Source organism: Felis catus, chromosome A3 (genome assembly GCF_018350175.1).
Source record: "Felis catus isolate Fca126 chromosome A3, F.catus_Fca126_mat1.0, whole genome shotgun sequence".
Lineage (NCBI taxonomy): Eukaryota > Metazoa > Chordata > Mammalia > Carnivora > Felidae > Felis > Felis catus.
Window position 1 is genome coordinate 30,710,028 of NC_058370.1, and position 21,734 is coordinate 30,731,761.

Sequence of the window (21,734 nt, forward strand, 5' to 3'; positions counted from 1 at the left end):
GATTTTCACACTTGAGGCTCTTGAAAATATTGTCCGTCTTGCCACATCCGCATAAGGCCTTATTCGACTGTCACAACAATGTAGTGAGGACCAGCTGGCCACTTCTGAGGGTAGCCAGAAGTTCAGGTAGCCGGCTGGGGAGGCGCTGCGCCCCAAGTATCCTTTCCCCATAGCTTCCAGCTTCACTAGACCCCGGTTTCCAGACGGGGTGCCCCACGGGAACTAGGGGTTTTGTGAGGAGACTTCAGAGGCGAGTGGGTCCCTCCCAGTTTTATCCCAGTCACACCTGGAGCCCGCAGGAAATTTTCAAGAAGGGGTTGCACCAGTCAGGTTTGAGAACTGCGGCGGTCCCCCCCCCCCCCCCTTTACTGTATAAGCAAGGCGGTTTTGGAGGGTGGCCCCGGCCGGGGGGGGGGGGGGGATTGCTGATGGAGCCAGGACATCAGCACGCCGGCAGCGGCCCCCCAGTCCTGGGGGTGAGGCACGCGGGCGGGGCGGGCGGCAGCGCCACGTCGCCTCGCGGGGTGCCTGGCAGGTGGCGTCAGCGGCAGCGGCAGCTCCGAGCACCCAGTGTGTTTACCAACGTGACGCCACCCCGCGTCGTCTCGGCGACCCTTCCTCCCGCTGGCCGCCCTGGCCGCCGGGTGCAGGCAGCCACACCCTCCCCTCTAAATTTAGTCCACCGGAAGGAGAACCTGGGGGCGGGGAGGGTGGCAGGGCGCAGGGAGGAAAGGACCCAGGCCACCCGACCCCGTGCTCCCAGACGCCCAAAGGAACCTCGCTGGAGGGAGCGGGGAAGGATAGGAGAGGGAACGGAGCTGCAGGGAGGAGGAAAGGCGGAGCCGCACCGCGTTCTCCTGGAAGGGGGCGGGGAACCCCGGCCTCCAGCGGAGACTCGGCCTCGGAGGGCTCTGGGCCGCGGGCGCCACCTTCCGGCCGTCTAGGGAACTGCCCGGGCACCCAGGCGGTCGGCCTGGGTCTGGGGGTTTGCCTGGAATTTGGGGGCGGGAGTGGGGGGACAGGCCCGTCCAAGCCCAGGTGCCCAGGTATGGCGTCTGCCGGCGGAGTGGGTGGCGGGAGGCATGAGGAGCAGCCCCAGCGTATTTAGAAAAAGACCCTTTTGCTAAGCCTATGATACAGAGATGTTGGGGGGCGCCATTCAAGGTGGGGGAAGCTTTAATGATCAGACCAGATGTAAGAAGTCAGTATGTAGCTCGCTCGCTCCTTCCTTCCTTCTTCCTTCCTTCCTCTTCCTCCCTGCCTCCCTCCCTCCCTTTTTCTCTTCTTCTCTCCCTCTCTTTCTTTATCTCTCATTCTCTCTTTCCTTCCTCCCTCCCTCTTTCTTTCTCTTTCTCTTTCTCTCTCTTGTCTCTTTCTCTTTCCTCCTTCCTTCTTTCTCTCTTTCTTCCCTCCCTTTCTTTTTTTCTCTTTCTCTCTCTCTGTCTCTTTCCTTCCTCTTTCTTTCTCTCTGTTTCTTTCTCTCTCATCTCTTTCTCTCTCCTTCTTCCCTCTCTCCCTCCCTTTTTCCCTTCCTTTCTTTCCTCCTTCTCTCTGTTCCTCCCTCTTTCTCTTTTCCTTTCTTTTAATTTCTCTGTCTCTTTTTCTGTCTTGTCTCTTACTCTCTCCTTCCTTCTACCCTCCCTTCCTCCCTCCCACTCTTTCTCTCTCTCTCTTTCCTCCCTCCCTCCCTTCCTTTCTTCCTTTTTTTCTTCTTCTCTCTCTTTCTTTCTCTCCTTCCTTCCTTCCTTCCTTCCTCTCTTCCTTCCTTCCTTCCTTCCTGCCTGCCTGACTGCCTTCCTTGCCAGGAATGAATATCTGAATGGTTACTGAGGTGCACACGCATACATAAAAAAATGACACAAATCCTACCTGTCCAGGTCGGTGGATCTTTGTATGTATACTGTGTGGCCACCGTTCAGATCAAGATATATATTCCTTCCACCCCAGAAAGTTCCCTCCTGCCTGTTTTCAGTTATTCCTCCCCCTGGTCTCTCTTCTGTCACCACAGATTCATTTACCTCTTCATGAGCTTCATGTAAGTGGAGTCATACAATATGTACTTTTTATCTCCGGCCTCTTTCCTTCAATGCAGTGTTGTTGGAGGGTACCAGTAGTTTGGTTCTGTTTATTGTTGAAGAATATGCATGAAAATGCTGCACGTAGTGCAGTGGATTTATCCATTCTCCCGTGGTTGCTTCTGTTGTTTTGGCTCTTGTAAATAAAGCTGCTATGAACATTCCTTAGCACGTGTGTTTGGTGGACTATGTCCTGCTTCTCTTGGGCGTATTCTGGGGGGTGGGGCTGCTGTGTCATTGGAAGGGTTATACTGAGCTTTGTTAGGTAGGAGAGACAGTTGTTTTATGTCCCCTGTCTGCTGCACTGCCCAGCAGCCACCTTCCAGACACCCTTCCTCCCCTGTTGTTAGTAGGTTCTACCACTGAACCCTCAGCAAAGACAACTGGAATCGAAGTTGCTTGGGTCAGGGAGGGAACAGAGACAGGATGAGAGCCGAGCGGCCCCTTGGGATGACCCACAGGCACCTTGGAGCCCTCGTGGTCACTCTGGGAATAGGCGGTAGCCTCTCCCAGCACTGGGGCGATTCAGGGACCCCCCTTGGCTGCCTAGCCATCAGCTCCCTAGCCTGGCGTCTCTGAACAAGCTGGCTTAGTGTAACTGTCAATTTGATGTCTGGCCTCTGGTGCCATGGGTCCTCACAGTCCACCGTTTCCTGGGCTCCTTGCTGCTTTGCGGTGACTGAGGGGCTGGGTGGCTGGGGGAAAACAACCAGAGAACTACCCGGAATAGCAGAGGCTCGTCCGATACCGGCCTCGTGGCACTTTCTGGGGGGAGGGCGGGACTATGTCCTGCCCACCAAATTGCCACTTCATTCACACTGTGAAAGACTAACAGAAAGCTAGAGGAGGAGAGAAGGGGCAAAGGAGAAAGAATGCCAGGGAAGAGCCACGCACGGGAGGGAAAGTAGAGGGTCCAGTGCTGTGTGTGCAAGTGTCCTGCGGTCTGTGTGAGCATCTTGGGGTCTGTGTGAGCATCCTGCGGTCTGTGTGAGTATCCTGGGGTCCGTGTGAGCATCCTGTCGTCTGTGTGGGCATCTGGGATTGGTGTGAGCTGGACCACAGCAGCCGTGTCAGAGCGAGCTTGTTCAGGGTCAGCTGTGTCAATAGTTTCTCTTGAATTTGGTCTTTTTGGGTCATCCCCTTCCTGGCTGGCTCTAGTCTCAGCCTTGGGGAATAGGCAGTGTGCCTAGCAGGTTGGGGGTGGGATTGACGGATCCCAGGGGCTTAGGGTGGGTTCCCAGCAGTCCTGCTTGCCGGTGGGGGCCCACAGTGCATATTTTCTACCTCTCTCCTTCCCTCTGTCTGTCCTCCTCCTTGCCACATCCTTTGGAGATGGCTCCTCTTGTCCAGGTCTCCGGAAAGAGCAGGAGGGCTCAAGAAGGTCCCCCCTCCCCCGCCCCCTTGAGGGCAGAGCTCATGAGTGTCCCATGGGACAGGTGGGAAGTGAAGGCAGAGCAGGTAAGCTGTGACACCCCTGCCCCCTGCAGGTTCCTAGGAGGCCAGTGCGGACGGTATGCAAAGTTGTGAATCCAGTGGCGACAGTGCGAATGACCCTCTCAGTCGTGGCCTACGGAGAAGGGGACAGCCTCGCGTGGTGGTGATCGGCGCTGGCTTGGCTGGCCTGGCTGCGGCCAAAGCACTTCTGGAGCAGGGCTTCACGGATGTCACTGTGCTCGAGGCTTCCACCTGCATCGGAGGCCGCGTGCAGAGCGTGAAACTCGGTAAGTGTCCCCCCTCCACCCGCGCCAAGGTCACCTTTTGTCCTTCAGTGCTCTGGCCCTGCCTCAAATCTCATTATTTTGGTTTTTCCCTGGGATAAGTGGGCCTTTGCCAGAAGCTTCCTTTGCCCTCTGAGCAACCCTCTGAGGTGGGCAAGATGGGGCTCTGGCCTTCGTGTTTGGAACATGACCTAGAGTTCAAGTGTTTAGGAAGGAAAGGACACCCAGGCCAGTGTCTCGGCAGTGGGTGGACCAGTTTCTGCTTCACAAGAAGAGTAATTCTGTAAGTTCTTATTAGTCATTACCTCTTGAGTGTGAATTAACATATCATGACTGAGAGCTAGTCTTGGGACAGTAGGAGCTCAGGGCAACAGAGTGGTTGGGACTTGGGGCCTCCTTGTGGGTGATGGGCAGATCTTAGCATTGCCTGGGAAGATGATCTGTCCAGGTTGCAGAGTAATGAGGCCTCTGGAGAAAGCCTCCAGGTAAGAGACTTTCCCCAGGACTGGGCAGATTTTACCAGGGGTGGAGGAATTGCCTGAAATGCAGCTGGAGGTCAGCACTTCCCAGCCAGGGGGTCTGACCAATGAGAGACCGAGTGGGTAGGGACCACGCTCGATGGCTACCCTCCAGAGGATTTTGTGTCTCTGTTCCCACATGGGGTAGCAAGGCCATGCATTCGATCGTATTGAGAGTCTTCTAGGGCGTTTCCTGGAGGGCAATGTGAGGTTGTGTCCATCTTCTGCTGAGACACACAGGACTGTGTGGCAGGGGAGGATGGAAGTGCCATCCAAAGCACTCGTAAACCTGGGGAAAGCCAGCAGGAAGCCCTGGGACGCTTCGCTTGACATGTGATTGGCTGGCTGGGAGCCTTAGGGAAGGGGCAGCTCCCGTTGTGGTTCCTGAGTCTTGATAAGACATTCAGTGTATGACGCAGAAACAGAAGATGAGGACAAATGGCCCAGTCTCAGGGATAGCTGACAGCTGGGACATGCCACACATGAAACAGGCGGCGGGGTGAAGAGATGGGGTGCGGGAAGCTGCGAAGAAGCGTGATCTGGTGACCTGTTGGTGATGGGGGCCTTCCTGACTTGGGGGACCTTGGGCAGACTTCAGGTGATGGGGAGAGTTGGGCAGGTAGCAGAAAGGGCCATACGCGTGGAGTGATGTATGTGATCAAGGCAGACTCCGCCAGGAGCGGGGAGAGCACGTCCTCGGGAGGGCGAATTTGCGTGTGTTGTGTGTGCAGACATACGGGGCTGAAACCAGGGGCAGACTTGCTATGGTGTGAGGCGGTGGCTCTGAATCTCAGTGGTCGGGGCAGGCGTCAAGGGCCAGAAGCCCCAGGGACACTGGATGGTGCTGGTGTCCTTTGATGCAGGAGTGTCACAAGGATTGCAGTCATAGAGGGGCAGGCAGGCGAGGGCAGGAAATATCTCTCAACCAGGGCCTGCCCACCCCCCCTGTTGCAGAGCCTGGGGAATAGGGGTGGGGTGCTGAGTTTGCTGCCGACCTCAAGCTCCTCACCTCATTCCTGCTTTTGCCAAATGTCCATCCAGGAAGGGTGCTGTCCCACGCCTGGATGTCACTGCCCAGTGACTGTGTGGTTTGGAGCTCCCTGCGTGCCCTGGGGAGGGTCTAGGCCCCTCCCCGAGGTCTCTTCCTCTCTTGGGAGCTCAAACCAGGCAAGACACTTTGGGGAACCCCAAGCCTGAGGAATTAAAGGAGGATTAGTAATAAATACTCTCAATGCCCACTAGGAACCCACTGGAAGCAGGGCACTGGGTTTTTAGTTTTGTGGTGCCATCCCATCTGCCCACCTTTCTGGACAAAGGGACATACACATTCCTGCATCTTCTCCCAGAGACCTCAGGAAATTCTGTCTCACTGGCGGTAGCAAGAGGTTGACCGTTTTGTTCTCTTGCCTGCTGTTTGGCACATACATATATACAGGGCTATTTTTAGTAACTAGTGGTTTAATTAGAAACAGCCAGGAGAGGGGCGCCTGGGTGGCGCAGTCGGTTAAGCGTCCGACTTCAGCCAGGTCACGATCTCGCGGTCCGTGAGTTTGAGCCCCACGTCAGGCTCTGGGCTGATGGCTCAGAGTCTGGAGCCTGTTTCCGATTCTGTGTCTCCCTCTCTCTCTGCCCCTCCCCCGTTCATGCTCTGTCTCTCTCTGTCCCAAAAAATAAATAAACGTTGAAAAAAAAAAATTTTAGAAACAGCCAGGAGAGGGGATGCACAAAAAAAGAATGGCCAGTTCCTGGGGTGAGGGGTGATTGTTGTCTGTTATGGCATATCAGATAACTATTGCTGCGTAACAGATCACCCCAGAATGTAGCAGTTTACAACAGTACCGTTTTATTTGTTTAAATTCAGTGGGTCGGGAATTTGGGCAGGACTCAGGCAGGTGGTTCTTTCACTGGTCTTGCCTGGAATCTCCCACTCGCCTGCAGTCATCTGGTGGCTTGACCGGGGCTGGTTTGTTTATGACAGCCTTACCCATTTGTCTGGTGGTTGGCACTGGCTTTTTGGCTGGGCCACATGTCTCCAACAGGGTAAACCTCTCCATGGTGGTCACATTCTAAGAGTGTGAAAGTGGAAGCCACAAGATCTCTTGAGGCCTGGGCTCGGAAGCCGCAGACATCACTTTCACTGCATTCTGTTAATCAAAGCAAGTCACAGGGCCAGCCCCGATGCAAGGGGTAGGGAAATGGACTCTACCTCATGATGGGAGGACTGGCAAGGTCACGCTGCAAAGGGCTATGTGTACAAGGACAGAGGAGGAATTATTGTGACCATCTCAGCAAAAAACTTAACTGCACCTGATATCTTGACTCAGCCCTCCAAAACAAAACAAAACACCAAAAAATGTTCCTCTCTCTTCCCCTTGCTTTGCTTCAACTTCCTTGGGAACTAGGCAGGGAAGGAGACAATGTGCCACCATCCCTACAGCATCGGAAGAGGAAACTGAGGCCCAGGCACAGAGGCAGCTTGCCTCAGAGCATCTGGTACCTTGGCTCTGGATGGGATGGTAGGACCAGCACCAGCTCTAGCCCTGTCCCAACTTGGGTCCAGGAGTTGCCCCCTGCCCTAGATAGACTCCTGGGGTTCTGCCATTTAAGGTTTTTCTGCCTTAGGAAGACAGAGTTTAGTTTTCTCTGGAAGTCTATTTGAGACTGCCTTCAGGAGGAGTCTTCCAACCTGGAATGTTTGCCCTCCCTCCTCTGCCTCAGACTGAGCTGGGAGGGGGGCCACTTTTTGTCTGGGATCGGGGCTTAGACTCCGGGGCCGTTGGAGAATGTTGAGGAACTGGAGTAAGGTCAGATGAGGACCTCGGGCCAGAGGACCTCAGGTAACCTCTCTCCCCTCACTGGGGCCACTGTACCCTCAGGTGCCCACACAGTATCTCCTGAGGGAGAGCCATCAAGGAAAAAGGAGGGCTCAGTGTCTGGTGTTGTGTTAGACAAAGGTGGGATGGAAAAGCAGAGCCTTGTAACTAGTCCAGTGAAGCGACTCTGGGGGCAAATCACAAAGGCATTCAGGGTGGCAGTTATCTCAGCTGTAAAGTGGAATCCATTTTGTGCCACATGTAGTTTCCCCTGGGAGCTTTTCACTGAAGACTTTGGTTGGTTGCCTGATAGGGCCCTAATTCCCCTTCCTGCTCTGTTGAGGGGATGGAAGGATCCTCCTGGAGGAAGAAGGCTGAGGCAGTGTTCTGGCCCTCTGTGAAGAAATCCCTGCCCCTCTAAGGGCCTGTTGTTGTCACCGTCAGGACACGCCACCTTTGAGTTGGGAGCCACCTGGATCCATGGCTCCCATGGGAATCCCATCTATCATCTAGCAGAAGCCAATGGCCTTCTGGAAGAGACAACTGATGGGGAGCGCAGCGTGGGCCGTATCAGCCTCTACTCCAAGAATGGCGTGGCCTGCTACCTCACCAACCGTGGCCACAGGATCCCCAAGGACGTGGTTGAGGAATTCAGTGATTTATACAACGAGGTGAGGTGTTAGCAGGGCAGCTGGGCCCATGGGTGTGGGAGGCGGGGAGCACGCCGGCAGTGTGGGGGGAGTTGAGTGCCTGCTGGGGTCTTCTATGATCCTGGTTATGTCTTTGCACACTCTCTGGGCCCCGTATTTGGAAAAGCAGGACAATTTGAGGACAGAATGAAGGTGAGGGGTGGAGAAGTACGAGGTAAGAGGTCACCGATACAGATGATTACGTGTCTTCAGAAAAGCCTTAAGCACCTTTTATTAGATTTATTACTGGGTACTTGGGTAGTGATTGTTGTTGTTGTTGCTTTTGGATACTCTTTTAAGTTGTAATTTTTTAAGACTTTATTTTCTGGGGCACCTGGGTGGCTCAGTTGGTTAAGTGTCCAGCTTCAGCTCAGGTCATGCTCTCATGGTTCATCAGTTTGAGCCCCACAGTATGGAGCCTGCTTGGGACTCTCTCTGCCCTTGCCCCACGCGCACTCTTTCTCTCTTTTAAAATAAATACATAAACTTAAAAAAACAAAAAACAAAAACCAAAAAACCCTTTATTTTCAATTTTTTCCCAATATATAGAACTATAACTGATTATATTACATGTTGATTTTAGCTATCTTGATGAAGTATTATTTTAATGCTAATATTATATCTATTAACATATTATTTTAATTTATATTCTAATAGTATTTTAGAATTTTATGTCTATAATACTATACCAAAACACGAGAATTTTTTCCTTCTATTAAGATATTATTTTAATTTATATTCTAATAATATTTTAGAATTTTCTATATATAATACTATACCAAAACACGAGAATTTTTTCCTTCTATTAAGATATTATTTTAATTTATATTCTAATAATATTTTAGAATTTTATGTATATAATACTATACCAAAAAATGAGAATTTTTTCTTTCTTTCTAATCCTCACACCAGCATTGTGCAGAACTTTCTGCAATAATGGAGATGTTTTAGAACTGCACTGTCCAGTAGGGTAATTGCTAGCTACATGTGACTTTTGAGCTCTTGAAATGTAGCTAGTAAAACTGAGGAGCTAATTAACTTAATTTTAAATTGCCACAAATGTCTAGTGGCTACTGTATTGGACAGCACAGCCTAAGACCACTTATTTCTTTTCTTGCCGTATTGCACTGGATAGCATCTCCAGTACAGTGTTGGATAGAAGTGGCAATGACACGCATCCTTGTCTTGTTCAGGTTTTTATAAAGCTGTTCATAGAGGTGCCTGGGTGGCTCAGTCGGTTAAGCATCCGACTTTCCCTCAGGTCATGGTCTCATGGTTTATGAGTTCAAGCCCCATATTGGGTAAGCTTGAGCCCTGCCACAGGTGAGCTTGAGCCTTGCCTCAGGATTCTCTCTCTCTCTCTCTCTGCCCCTTACTCACTTGTGTGCTCTCTCTCTCTCTCAAAAAGCCCCTTGCTCACTTGTGTGCTCTCTCTCTCTCTCAAAAAAAAAAAAAAGTTCATATTTTTAGTATCTTTCAGTGGTGCTGCGAACTGCACTTAACAAGCAAGGTAGCACGTAGGTCTTGCCTTCTGATTGCTTGTCATTTGTAGTATAATGACCCTTCACTCCGGGTCAGTAAGTTGGCCAAAAAGCACCTATTGTACATCTTCTGGCTCTTGGGTATGGAAAAGGAGAAATGACTCTTGCTTTGGGGGTGGTCCTTGTTCAGTGGAGGGCAGGCATGCTGTGACTTATATGTGTACACCCACAAGGTATGTTATATGCAATCCCATGGTACTGTATGTTCTTACTCATGTGCTAGGAGACTGAATTGTTAACGAGCAGATAAGAGCTAGTATTCTTCAAAGTAGACCTTCCTGGTCTACTGGGAATTAGTCACGTCCTGAAATCCAGGTTATTGTGAGTGCTTTCAGCATGGATGCCTCTTGAGAATGACTTTTCAGGGTCCATGACTTACTTATTCTCTTACATAAACTTAAAAGTAGATCATCATCAGTTTCCGCTTGTGGGTTTGACTTTTGAAACGAAGAGTGTGACTTGTGGAGAGTAGCATGGATAAAATGGGTTATCAGTCCGAGGGGTGATGCTTTGGGTTGGCAGGAGAAGGTGTTAACCCTGAGGAAAGTGATCGATTTATTTGTGTGTGGTTCCTAACCAAAGCTGGAGGCCATTCTGAAGAGATATGCTCTAAGCATATGAAGCCCTGCCGGAGGGTGACTTCACAATAAATCTTCAGCCTCCCTCCAGAGGTGACTTCGAAGGGCTACTCATTTCAATCTGTTACATTTGTTAACAAATAAGTGAATTCGTGCACTCGTGTCATATAGAGCTTAGTCCCTAGAGCAAGACTACCTTGATTCAAATATTAGTTCTACTACTTATTAGCTGTGTAGCCTTGAGCAAGTTGTTGGGGGCTCTCTGAGTCTTAACTTTCCTCACCTGTAAAACAGACATAGTTAAACCCACTTCAGAATGTCACGAGGATTAAATGAGATCCTGATGAAGAGTGCTTAATGAGAATTGGGGGTGAATATTATTAACTGTTACAGGCCTGTGCCATTTCCCTTGGTCACATTGGGAAGATTTAATTTAATCCAGGACAGAAGACTGTACCCATAGGACAACCCCGTGTGCAGGTCAGGCTGTCCCAGTTGGTGGTGGACACAAAGAATCGTGTTTAGATGGACTAAATTTATCTGTCCTCAGCTGTACATTCCGGCCTCTGGTCAACATAAGCTAAACACTGGCTACCATGTTGCTTATCACTCAAGGAAGAAAACCCAGGGAGGAGGAGGCACACTGAAAGCCTGACTCCTTGGCCGTGGTACTGGGTGAGGAATTTGCTGAGGACTCCAGTTAAGGCCAAATGCCCAGCATCGTGTGACTGTAGGGAGGAAAAGTGAACAAGTTAACTCATCATCTTTAGACTGTATTCTACAGAGACATGTTTAATTCATGTTTCTATCTCATGTGGAGGCTTTTCCCCGAGTGGAATGGTAGGGGATGGGTAATGTCACCTTCCTTTCTCTACCCTGCAGCCTCAGGGCCTCTACCAGGGCTGGACTGCAGGGGAGACATGATTCCCGTGAATGTGTGCTGACCGAATTCAGACTCACTTTAGGAAGGGAACCACACCACTAATTGGCACCAGCCATAGATGTTTGGCTAAGGAGCCCACCTGTTGCCAGTGTCCTGGGAGGGAGAGGGCGTGTGCTCATGCTCACAGCCCTTCAGTGATGCCAGGGTCCAGAGTCCTTGACAATGACTCTTAGTCATTCATGTCCCAGCCCTGACTGCCTTTCCAAAATCATCTCTTGTAACTTTCTCTTTCCTCGCTGCCCTCTTCAGCAAGACTGAGTCGCTTACATTCTCTCTCCCCGCCCTCATTTTTGAGTATGCTGTTCCTTCTTCCTGAAATACTTTTCCTCTGTCTCTCACTGCCAACTGTCCAAGGTCATCTGTGTTGATCTCAAAACCTGAGGGTTATTTCCTGTCACAGCGCATCCTGCGGAAACAGCCCAGTTACGAGATCTCCCCAGTCTGAGTGAAGGCAGGGGCTCAGGGCTGTGTCTGTCTTCCTCACCGTTACCATCTGTGTTTGGCATGGCCCCGTTTGTTGAGTGAATGTTGGGACTCAGACCTTGCCCTCTGGGGATGCTATGACTGGCCCAGGACTGGCTTAGTTTCTTCAGGGAGATCTGCCCAGTGTTTGGTGGGAGTTACGTGCCTGGCAGGCACGGGACATAATAGGACCCTGCTCTAAGGGACTGTTTGTTGCTTTCTGTTGATAAGGTATGGTTTGGAGTTCTTGCCAAAATATGCCTGTGAAATGTATTTTCATTCCTTGGGACACTGGAGCCTCCCTCCCCACCACATGCCCTGCCCCAGCATGGTCATCTTGCTTAAATATGTCTGGGTTCTGCAGTAAAGAGGCACTTTGTGTGGACCTGAGCAGGGCCAGGGAGGGGCTCCTGGGAGGTCAGGTTTCAGGGCTCCTCCTGCTCCCTCTCCCCCAAACACTGGCCAGGCAGCAGTTCCAGACTGCCCTCCTGGGAGAGGGTGAAGCAGATACGCTTGGACAGGAGTGGCAGGGAGAGGGTTTGGACATTTGGTTCTTGGAAAAGTGAAAGGTGTGCAGACCCAGGTTCTGCAGTGGGTGGTCTGCTAGGGGACATAGCGCCCTTGAGGGGGCGGTTCCTTTCCCACCAGGCACCAAATGTTTTACTTGGTTTTCAGCAAGGGCCCTGCAGGAGAGCCTCCAGGGCTCCGTCCCTCCTTCGTAGACCCACGGGGCCTTAGATGGTGATCTGGAAGCAAGTAAGCTGGCTGGCTGTCCAGGACGGCTTGCCAGCCCTGAACCTTGGCCCTGTTGGTATAGCCTGAGCGCAACACGGAGTGCCACACTGATTCACCAAGGATGAGGAGCCATGGGCTCAGCATATCCGGGAGCATCGGGAACATGGGGACTTCTGAGCTGGGGTCCTTTGGTCTGAGATGGAGGGAGGTGCGAAGAGAGGTGTGTTTTCAGTCTCCTGGGGTTTCTCTGGTAGGTCTATAACTTGACCCAGGAGTTCTTCCGGCATGGTAAACCAGTCAATGCTGAGAGTCAGAACAGCGTGGGGGTGTTCACCCGGGAGGAGGTGCGCAACCGCATCAGGGATGACCCTGACGACCCTGAGGCCACCAAGTGCCTGAAACTCGCCATGATCCAGCAGTACCTGAAGGTATCCTTGTCCTCTCAGAACTTTGTTGAATACAGATGCCAGAGGGAAGAAGACGGATCCTGGGGCATCTGGGTCCGAGGAGGGCGGGGCTGCTCTGAGGTCCCGTTCTGACCCCTGCCTGAGACCTGGTGGTCACCCGGCTCCTCTCTGGCTCTTCCCGCAGGTGGAGAGCTGTGAGAGTAGCTCGCACAGCATGGACGATGTGTCCCTGAGTGCCTTTGGGGAGTGGACCGAGATCCCCGGGGCCCACCATATCATCCCTTCGGGCTTCATTCGGGTTGTGGAGCTGCTGGCCGAGGGCATCCCCGCCCACGTCATCCAGCTGGGGAAACCCGTCCGTTGTGTGCACTGGGACCAGGCCTCGGCCCGCCCCCGGGGTCCTGAGATTGAGCCCCGGGGCGAGGGTGACCACAACCTTGACGCCGGGGAGGGCGGCCAGGGGGGAGAGGAGCCCCGGGGGGATGGGCGGGATGAGGACGAGCAGTGGCCGGTGCTGGTGGAGTGTGAGGACTGCGAGGTGATCCCGGCGGACCACGTGATCGTGACCGTGTCGCTGGGCGTGCTCAAGAGGCAGTACACCAGCTTCTTCCGGCCGGGCCTGCCCACCGAGAAGGTGGCTGCCATCCACCGCCTGGGCATCGGCACCACCGACAAGATCTTTCTGGAATTCGAGGAGCCCTTCTGGGGCCCCGAGTGCAACAGCATACAGTTTGTGTGGGAGGATGAGGCGGAGAGCGGCACCCTCACCTACCCGCCGGAGCTCTGGTACCGCAAGATCTGCGGCTTCGATGTCCTCTACCCGCCCGAACGCTACGGCCACGTGCTGAGCGGCTGGATCTGCGGCGAGGAGGCCCTCGTCATGGAGAAGTGCGACGACGAGGCGGTGGCCGAGATCTGCACGGAGATGCTGCGGCAGTTCACAGGTGTGTCCCCGCGCCGCCGCGCCCGCTGCCCCCTCCCGGTCCTCTGCCACCCTCTGCATCTTCTGCGCCTGCGGTGGCTCTTCCGCATCCCCAGACGGTGCGGCTGAGGGGGCGTGCCCACTGGGAGAGCCTCCCCGCCCCCCCCCCTCCCGCCTCCGCACGCGCTTTGGAACTTGAAACCCTGAAAACCGTGGGTGCTGTGTTTCTTCTAAGGGCTGACGGTAAAAACTCAGGTATCACCCCCAAACCTCCGATCGCCCATTTCCTACCCATACTGCCCTGCTGTGAGATGCATTTGTGTGTCACTGTCAGATCCTCTGAGTTGAACATTTTTCATATAGGAAATCGAGGGACCCAGAGAGATGAGCTGTTTTGCTGGGCGGTCCGCAGGGAGGCACTGAAGGGCCAACAGCTAGAGCCCCCAGCCTCTCCACCCCTCTTCCTGCGTCCCCCTGCCTGCTGGCGGGGGCTGGCCTTGCAGCCACGGAGGTGGAGTGCCAGTTGTCCGCTCAGGGGTGTCCTCTGTGTGCAGCCATTTATCATCTTCCTTCCCTCGGCTCTTGCGACTTCCCAACAGGGAACCCCAACATTCCAAAACCTCGGCGAATCCTGCGCTCGGCCTGGGGCAGCAACCCCTACTTCCGAGGCTCCTATTCGTACACGCAGGTGGGATCTAGTGGGGCAGATGTGGAGAAGCTGGCCAAGCCCCTGCCATACACCGAGAGCTCCAAGTTGGCGGTGAGCGGGGTGCAGGGTGAGGAGGTCCTGGGGGGCGGCGGGGGGGTGGGGGCAGGGGTTTTGTGTGGGGGTTTGGTGGGGGGGGGGAGGGGGAGGGTAGTGTTCCGCCGAGGGGTGACGACAAGCTGAGGCAGACGGTGTAGCTCCTGTGATGAAGGAGATGATGAAGGAGAAAGCAAGGTCACGTGCACTTCACATCTGGAAGAAAAAATGGAATCAAACAGATATTAAAAGCTTTCTTGAGGTTGTAAAAACTGAGCCATTTCATGTTATGCTCTAGCCATTAGTTACATTTAGTTGAAATTAATTATGATTTAAATTAATAGATTTAAAGATGTAGCTCCTTGGTCGCACTGGCCACATTTCAAGTTTGATAGCCACGTGCGGCTAGTGGCTGTTGGATTGTGTAGCTATAGAGCATTTCTGGCACCATGGAAAGTTCTGTTGGACAGTGCTCATTCAGTAGGAGTAAGTTTCCCCAATATGTTTTATTTACTTTTCCCCCCTAATATGTTTCAGAAAATAAAATTGAGAGTACTGACCCTCCCCTAAATTATATCAACTATATAATAAACAATAGAGAAAAATAATAAATCTGAGAAAAAAATTATATATATTTCTGTTTTTATAAAGTGGACTTCAAGTTTCCCCCATCAAGCAGACACATACAAAAAAAAAATATGTTAAAACCCAGCAGGATTATATTTAAAACAGTTCTTTGGTGTAATTGGTGAAGAAGATTTCCAGCGTGTGTTGGGCATGCCTGGTTGTGCTCAGCGGGAGAGAGGAAAAGGCCCTTAGATGCTACAGCCAACCTCCTGAAAAGCAAACCTTCTCTTGTCACCATCAAGTTAGGACTAGTGCATCCAGCAAAAAGCAAAACAACATGAAAGTAACTGGGGCCTAAAGCAGACAGAGTTTGCTTCTATCACACAGAGACACAAAGGGAGATCGAGAGGTAGGTATCAGGACCCAGTACCATTGGCACCTGGCTCCGTCTTCAAGGCCACTTTGTGGTTCTAGAGGGCTGTGAGGCTGCCAGTCTCAGGGCAGACAAGGCAAAAGAGAGGAACCCCTGGGGCTGAGTCAGTGCTTCTAAACCACAGTGCACTTGAAGCTGATTGGCCAGAACTTAGTCACATGCCTGTAGCAGCTGCTAAAGAGGTTGGGATGCGTCATTTTTATTCTGGATGGCAATGAATCCAGTTAAAAATCAGGGCTTTGTTACCGAGGAGAAAGAGCAGAATGGATGTGGGAGTAGGCAGCTCGCCTACTTCTGCCACGATAAGCCTCCCCCCACCCCTCTGCGGCTTAACGACCTCTGTGGGCTCCTTGTTGGTGGGTTAAAGCTTGCACTTCTCAAAGTGAGTGGTCTGCGGACCAGCAGCATCAGCATCATGTGGGAGTGTGTTAGAAATGCAGACTCTCAGTGCGCCCCAGACCTGTTGAATTAAAACCTACATTTTACCGGATCCCCAGTTGGTGCCGTGGCACATTCAGTTTGAGACGCAGTGGGATAGAGTCCAAACTCAAGTTTGGAATGCAAGCACTTGTAGTTTGCCTGGACCCCTACCTACACAGCTTGCTTTCTCGAGGTGGAGCCCCGGCTGTACCAAAATTCTCACTGTCCCTTGCTTTGGTGCATTTTTGCCCTCATTTTTCCTTCTTCTTGAAATGTCTTTTGCCTGTTTGTTTACCTAGCATCTTCTGAGAAGCAGCCCAAAGGTCCTGTCCTCTGGGAAGCTTTGTGCAATCCCCCTTACAGGGGGCCTCTTTTCTGGGCTCTCAGCACCTTGCCCAAACACCCATCAAGTCACACATGACGCCGTTTAGTAATTGGGTTTCGTGTCTGGCTTCCCCACCAGCAAGGAAGCTCCTCAAAGCAGCAGCCCGGTCACCTTTTATCTTCCAAGTGCTCAGAACAGTCCCTGGACCCTAATAGGGGCTCCATAAAGGTTTGTTAAATTACCGCCTAACTTTATTGAGTGCTTATGTTCTTCCAGGTTCTAAGTGCTTTAGATACATTATTTCAATTAATCCCTACAACCACCATCAGAAGTAGGTGGTATAAACCCATTTTGCAGATGAGAAAATCAAGCCTTAGGAAGGTTAAACCATTTGCCCTGAGTTCACTAGTAAGAGGCACCATGAGCCTCTGAGACTGCAGATCTGGGACTTCTAGCAGCCTCAGAGCAGAAAGAACTGAGACCTGGATGTCTGGGGAAGAAGCAGGGGAAGGTGGCCAGGTGGGATGGGCAACTCCTCATCCCGTGGAAGCAGCGATACCTGCATCTCAGGTGCCTGCTCTCTGACTTGTAGTACGGATGGGGGGGTTCCTGGGGCAGACAGGTAGCCTCCTAGCCTTTCTTGCTCTTCCCCCCTCACTTCCCCATCCCCTGGCCCAGCCCATGCAGGTGCTGTTCTCGGGTGAGGCCACTCACCGCAAGTACTACTCCACCACCCATGGTGCTCTGCTCTCTGGCCAGCGCGAGGCTGCCCGTCTCATCGAGATGTACCAGGACCTCTTCCAGCAGGGGACCTGAGGGCCCTCTTCACTCCTGAGCGTGTTCCTTAAAGAGCCACTAACTCGTGACTGCCAGCCCTGCCCTTTGCTGCCGTGTGCTCCTAATTTCCTAATCCACTGTAGAATGGATTTGTACCTTTCGTAGAGCTAGACACCCCGACTGGCTTCAGATCTGGTCCTGTAGCTTTTCCTTTTCTCTGTGCCGGGTGGTGACCAGGGTGGGGCCCGTTGATTTACCTCTGTGCTCTGACCTCTGACCTCTGACCTCCCTGTGCCTCCCCTCCCCTCCTGCCTTGTCATTGTAAGTGCCTTCAATACTTTGCATTTTGGGATAATAAAAGAGGCTTGCCCTTCCCGTACCCCTCAGCTCGTCTCTTCCATTTACCTCAGCCTCTTATGTGTGTGTCTGTACTTTTTGTTAGCATATCCTCTTTGAATGAGGGGATGGTGGGAGGGCTGTGGCCTGGCTGTGCCCCCCAGAAGGTAGGGTGCCTGCCTTACTGGAAGGGGTCTCCCCTCACCTCAATCTGTTTGTGGTTGTTTGCCTTCCTGCCGGCGAGACCCCTCAGGGATAAGGGCTCCTCACTACTCAGCTCAGCTCCTTCAGGATGGGCCTGTGTCTGCCCACCGGCCCTTTGCTGGACTACTCAGAGCCCTACTGGGTGGCATGGCCACATGGAGCGAAGGTGAGTTCCATGGGAGGGGACATCTGTTGTGGCTCCATGCCAACCTCAGATGCATTAATTATCAGTCAGTGTCACCTGGCTGTGGGGCCCTAGGTCTGACCTTTGGGGTGGCTGCTGTTGACTTCTGGGAAGGTGGATAGGGTGGCCATTTTTTTTTTTTTTTTTTTTTGTGATATACCTAAGTATTTCTCACCTGCTGTATTCCAAGGGCCTATCACTTACGGGGGGCGGCGGGGGGGGGGGGGCGAGTAGTCTTTTCTGCTATTTCTTTACTGAGTGAAAGCACACACATCGCATATACATACAGTCACTTGCACACGTGTGCACACACGCATACACTCACCTGTGTGCACACACAGTACATCCACACATACACTCACTCCCACACGGATACAGCATCCCACACCCTTACAGCTACACACAACTACATTGACATACACATGCACAGAACCTTAAAGAACAGTTAGTCATTTTATTACTACAGATTTGACTCCAGATTGCTAATGATAGAGTTTGAATTGTATAGACTTGGGGGGTTTGGGTGGTGGAGGAAATTGTGGAAATCCAGGTTCGGCACCCCCCCCCCCCCGGCCTGACTCTGTGTGCACTTAGGTTGGGCTCCCTTCTCACAAGTTGAAGGCACTGCCCCTAACAGGACTCTACATCCTGTCCCCTGTTTCCTTGGGTTATGGTGGAGATGTCTAACACATAGACACGCCTACACACATGCCTACCTGCACTTCCCGACACACCCTCCCTGCATGCACACCCGCCATGCCCACACAGCTAACAGGTATCCTCGCTTCACCAAGGTTGGTCCCCCCTGGAGTTTAGGTCAGGGGTTCATAATCGCCTACCACATAGCTTAAAAGATTGTAACTGTATAAAAATTATAGGAGCAGCTAAAGATGTGGTTCAAGCTCAAAGTCATGAAAGGATCCGTGGAGACACCTCCCTCCACACCTGCCCCCAGTACCACTGTTGCTCCCCACACCCCACGTGATTAGTGCCTTGTGTGTCCATTTCTAGATATGTCAATATAAAGATGGGCCCTGCTCTCTCCTTTTCGCACAAAAGTGACCAAGTATTCATCCTGTCCTGCATTTTGCTTGTTTTAGTCAACATAACGTATCTTGGAGATCATTCCATAACAACACTTAAACAGACCACGTAAATTTGGACCTTGCTTTGGTCCAGGGGTGTATCTCCCTCCTGGCCCAGAGTTGCTTTGCGAGAAGCATCCTCTGTTAACTTGGCCTTGGGAGGCAGTGATCCAGTGTGCACCCTCCCCGTGTCCTGGATTTTCCCCACTAACTGTGGTGGGATGGGTAGAAGTGGCCTGTCACATAAGTATGGGGGAAGAAAGTAATAGGTAGATTCTGAGGCTCACTGGCAGGGGAATTTTAAAAGACTCTATGAGGGTCAGAAGGCTATAAATGTTTATTCTATGATTGCACGCTGGGGAGCTTCAGGTGTGGGTAGCGGGGAGGGAGGGAATAGTCACTTAGAGCTGGCCACCTGCCAGGCAAGGTGCTAGTTGTTAATGCTGGGTGCACGGGTCTCTTAATTTGGTATGGATGCCAACTCAGGCTGGGGAGGGCAGTTTATCCCCATGGGGAGACAAGTCTTACAAGAGTTAAGTAATGGCACCCAAGGTCATGGAGGTCTGACTCCACATTGCAGGCTCATTCTATTTATTGAACCATGAAAAGAAGAGGCTGGTGCCACCAAAAAAAAAAAAAAAAGAAACCTGAGGCCATTGCTGGAGAGAGTGGAAATGGGCAAGCCACACTGGGAAACTCTGTGGCAGATTCTACTGAAACTGGCATGTGCCCACCCAAGGGATAAGAATGCATATGCCCACCAAACTTATGTACCAGAATGTTCATAGCGACATAGTTTGTAATAGCTAAAAACTGGAAGCGGCTAGATGTCCATCCATAGTAAAGCAGGCGAACCGTATTACCTCCATACAATGGAATACTATGTAGCAATAGAAAAACGCAAGTTGATATTTGCAACATTGATTAATTTCAAAGACATTATGTTGAGTGAAAGTAGCCAGTCACAAGGCTATATGCTGTATGGTTTTTTTCTGTGAAGTTGAAGAACCTATAAAACTATCGTGTTAGATATGAGGGGACAGAGCCGTGCCTGGGAGGGAGTACAGGGGTGCTTTCTGGTTACGGAACTATTCCATATTTTGATCTGGGTGGTGATCGCATGGGTGTATACGTTCGTAAAAATGCACTGGGTTACACACTGAAGGTTTATGCACTTTTCTGTGTGTGTGATATAACTCAATTTATGAAGTTTAAAAAAGAGTCTGAGGACATCCTTCCCTCCACCCTTCCATCCAAAAATATACGGTTGTGTTGACCCAACAAATTTCCTCCTTGCAACAGGGATGACATCCTGAGAGCAGATAAACGGAGGAAGGACCTACTTATGTCCCTCTGGCTGCCTGGTGATAAGGACTGGCCTTGTGTTTACTAGTATGTCACCATTTATCAGACTCCTTGCCTCTGTCCCCTCATCTAGGCACCTGCAGCCATGTGAGGGAGGTGGGGACTGTTTCACAGCAGGGGAAATTGAGGTTCCCAGGACAGTGTGGGATTGTGCAAGGCCATGCAGCTTGCAGGGGATGCCATCTGAGGGGGAAGGGAACAGCCCTGGGGGAAATGTGGGGACAGGTATGGGAGCGGTGGCCCTGGAGAGTTTGCCAGAGCCTTCCAGGGTGCTGCCTCCCTATCAAACAATCATTTAATGTGGGTAGCATTTATGATTGGCAGCTTCAAAAACAGATTTGAGGCAGGGGTGCCTGGGTGGTTCAGTCGGTTAAGCGTCCGGCTTCAGCTCAGGTCATGATCTCATGGTTCACGAGTTCGAGTGCCGTGTCGGGTTCTGTGCTGACAGCCTGGAGCCTGCTTTGAATTTTGTGTCTCTCCATGTCTCTGCCCCTCCCCAGCTCATAATCTGTCTCTCTCAAAAATAAATAAAACATTAAATACACATATTTGAGGCAGATAAATGCAAGGGCCATTCGGAAGCAAGACAGATTAGATGCACCAGGAACACGGGATGAATGCCTTGCTGTGACTAAGTCTCTGAAGCAGCCTTGGCCTTGATTGAAACTCAAAGGACTCTATCAGGGGTGGCAAATGTGGCATGCTCGGGCCAACACCCACGTCAACGCCTGCTTTACATTTCCTGTCACCTAGAGAAGGTCACGTGAGAGGAAATTTCTTTTCTGGCCATAGGATTCTAGTAGGATAGTTGCATGATGTCTTGTGCTGTGGGCATCAGTGACTTCATGAGCAAGGCTTTCAGTTGTGGCCATGTGGAAGCCTCAGAATTGTTTCTTCAAGGGGCCTGGGGTACTTGGCGAGTACCGTGCCTCTCCACCTTTGCTGCTATGGGACAGGTTAACAGCTCCTACTTCGTGGGAGCCACTTGGAATGTCTGCACTGTGTACAAAGGTAGGAGAGAAGCATCTCTGATTTGAGTTTCTCTGCATTGACTTACTTGGGCCTGTTGAGACGAGCCCAAGGGTAAGCCCAAGGTGCAGAGCGAGGTGGGCTGCTGGTTCAGTTCTAGAGAACCGCCTGCCTAATTAATGGTCTGCCAAACATAATGGTAGAGTTACACGAGGCCGTGTTTTCTCATAATGACTGGCTGTGCTGTTTGTTGAGGCTGCTCTTGATTTGGGCAGGGTAATCTAATCTCAACAGAACGGAAGACTTGTGGCCCTAAGGTGGCATCCAGGACATCTGAGCTGGTGGTAGGCATTTAATGTAAGAAAGGAAGGGGTTGCTTCATACTGTTTAACTGGAGATGCGGATACAAAATCTGCTCTCGCCTTTCATGATTTTGGCAGTGGTTGTTGGACGCTGATTTTGCAGGTGTGTTCAAAACCTGGCTTTCTGTTAGGGGATGCAAAATGTCAGGCATGTTTTATTTCAATGAGCTCAGTATTGGAGCAATTTTGAGGCAACCCTCTTAGATTTCCCTTGTTTGTTCTCCCCTTCAACCCCCGAACCCCCCTGTCTCCTCACTGTCAACAGACAACGTCTCCCAAAGTGTCCTTCTTCACAGGCTCACTAGAAGCCATTGGAGGCAACTTCCTCTGCAGGTCTACAAATAGCTAATCTAAACACCCATCCTTATAGGGACCACCCCTATCCCCACTCCCCCATCCCTGACCCCGAAGGAAGTATGTGACCCTCCACTTGTGCATCTCATGTTCCAAACTCAGGGACCTTGCCTCACCTTTCCCTCTCCCCCTTCTCTCTACTCCATCCTTCCCATCCACAGTTCAAGATCCTCTTGTCTTTCCATCACCCTCTCCTCTTTCTACCACCTT

At 51.6% G+C, this 21,734-nt stretch overlaps 1 protein-coding gene across 6 annotated transcripts in view; it reads left to right on the forward strand.

The window, feature by feature from the left end:
* The window catches only part of SMOX (spermine oxidase), a 57,460-nt gene that overhangs the window by 21,748 nt on the left and 13,978 nt on the right, over positions 1-21,734 (forward strand). For 3 of the 6 annotated variants that reach the window (XM_023251425.2, XM_023251426.2, XR_006595330.1), the window contains exons 2-6: positions 3,563-3,796; positions 7,569-7,795; positions 12,327-12,500; positions 12,664-13,423; positions 14,001-14,161. In XM_023251425.2, coding sequence (XP_023107193.1) covers positions 3,589-3,796; positions 7,569-7,795; positions 12,327-12,500; positions 12,664-13,423; positions 14,001-14,161 — 1,530 coding nt within the window. In that variant the 5' untranslated portion in view covers positions 3,563-3,588. Of the gene's footprint in view, positions 1-3,562; positions 3,797-7,568; positions 7,796-12,326; positions 12,501-12,663; positions 13,424-14,000; positions 14,162-16,026; positions 16,117-16,566; positions 17,045-21,734 lie in introns of those variants that run through there. The other 3 variants (XM_023251422.2, XM_045053840.1, XM_023251423.2) reach the window with 2 other exon arrangements.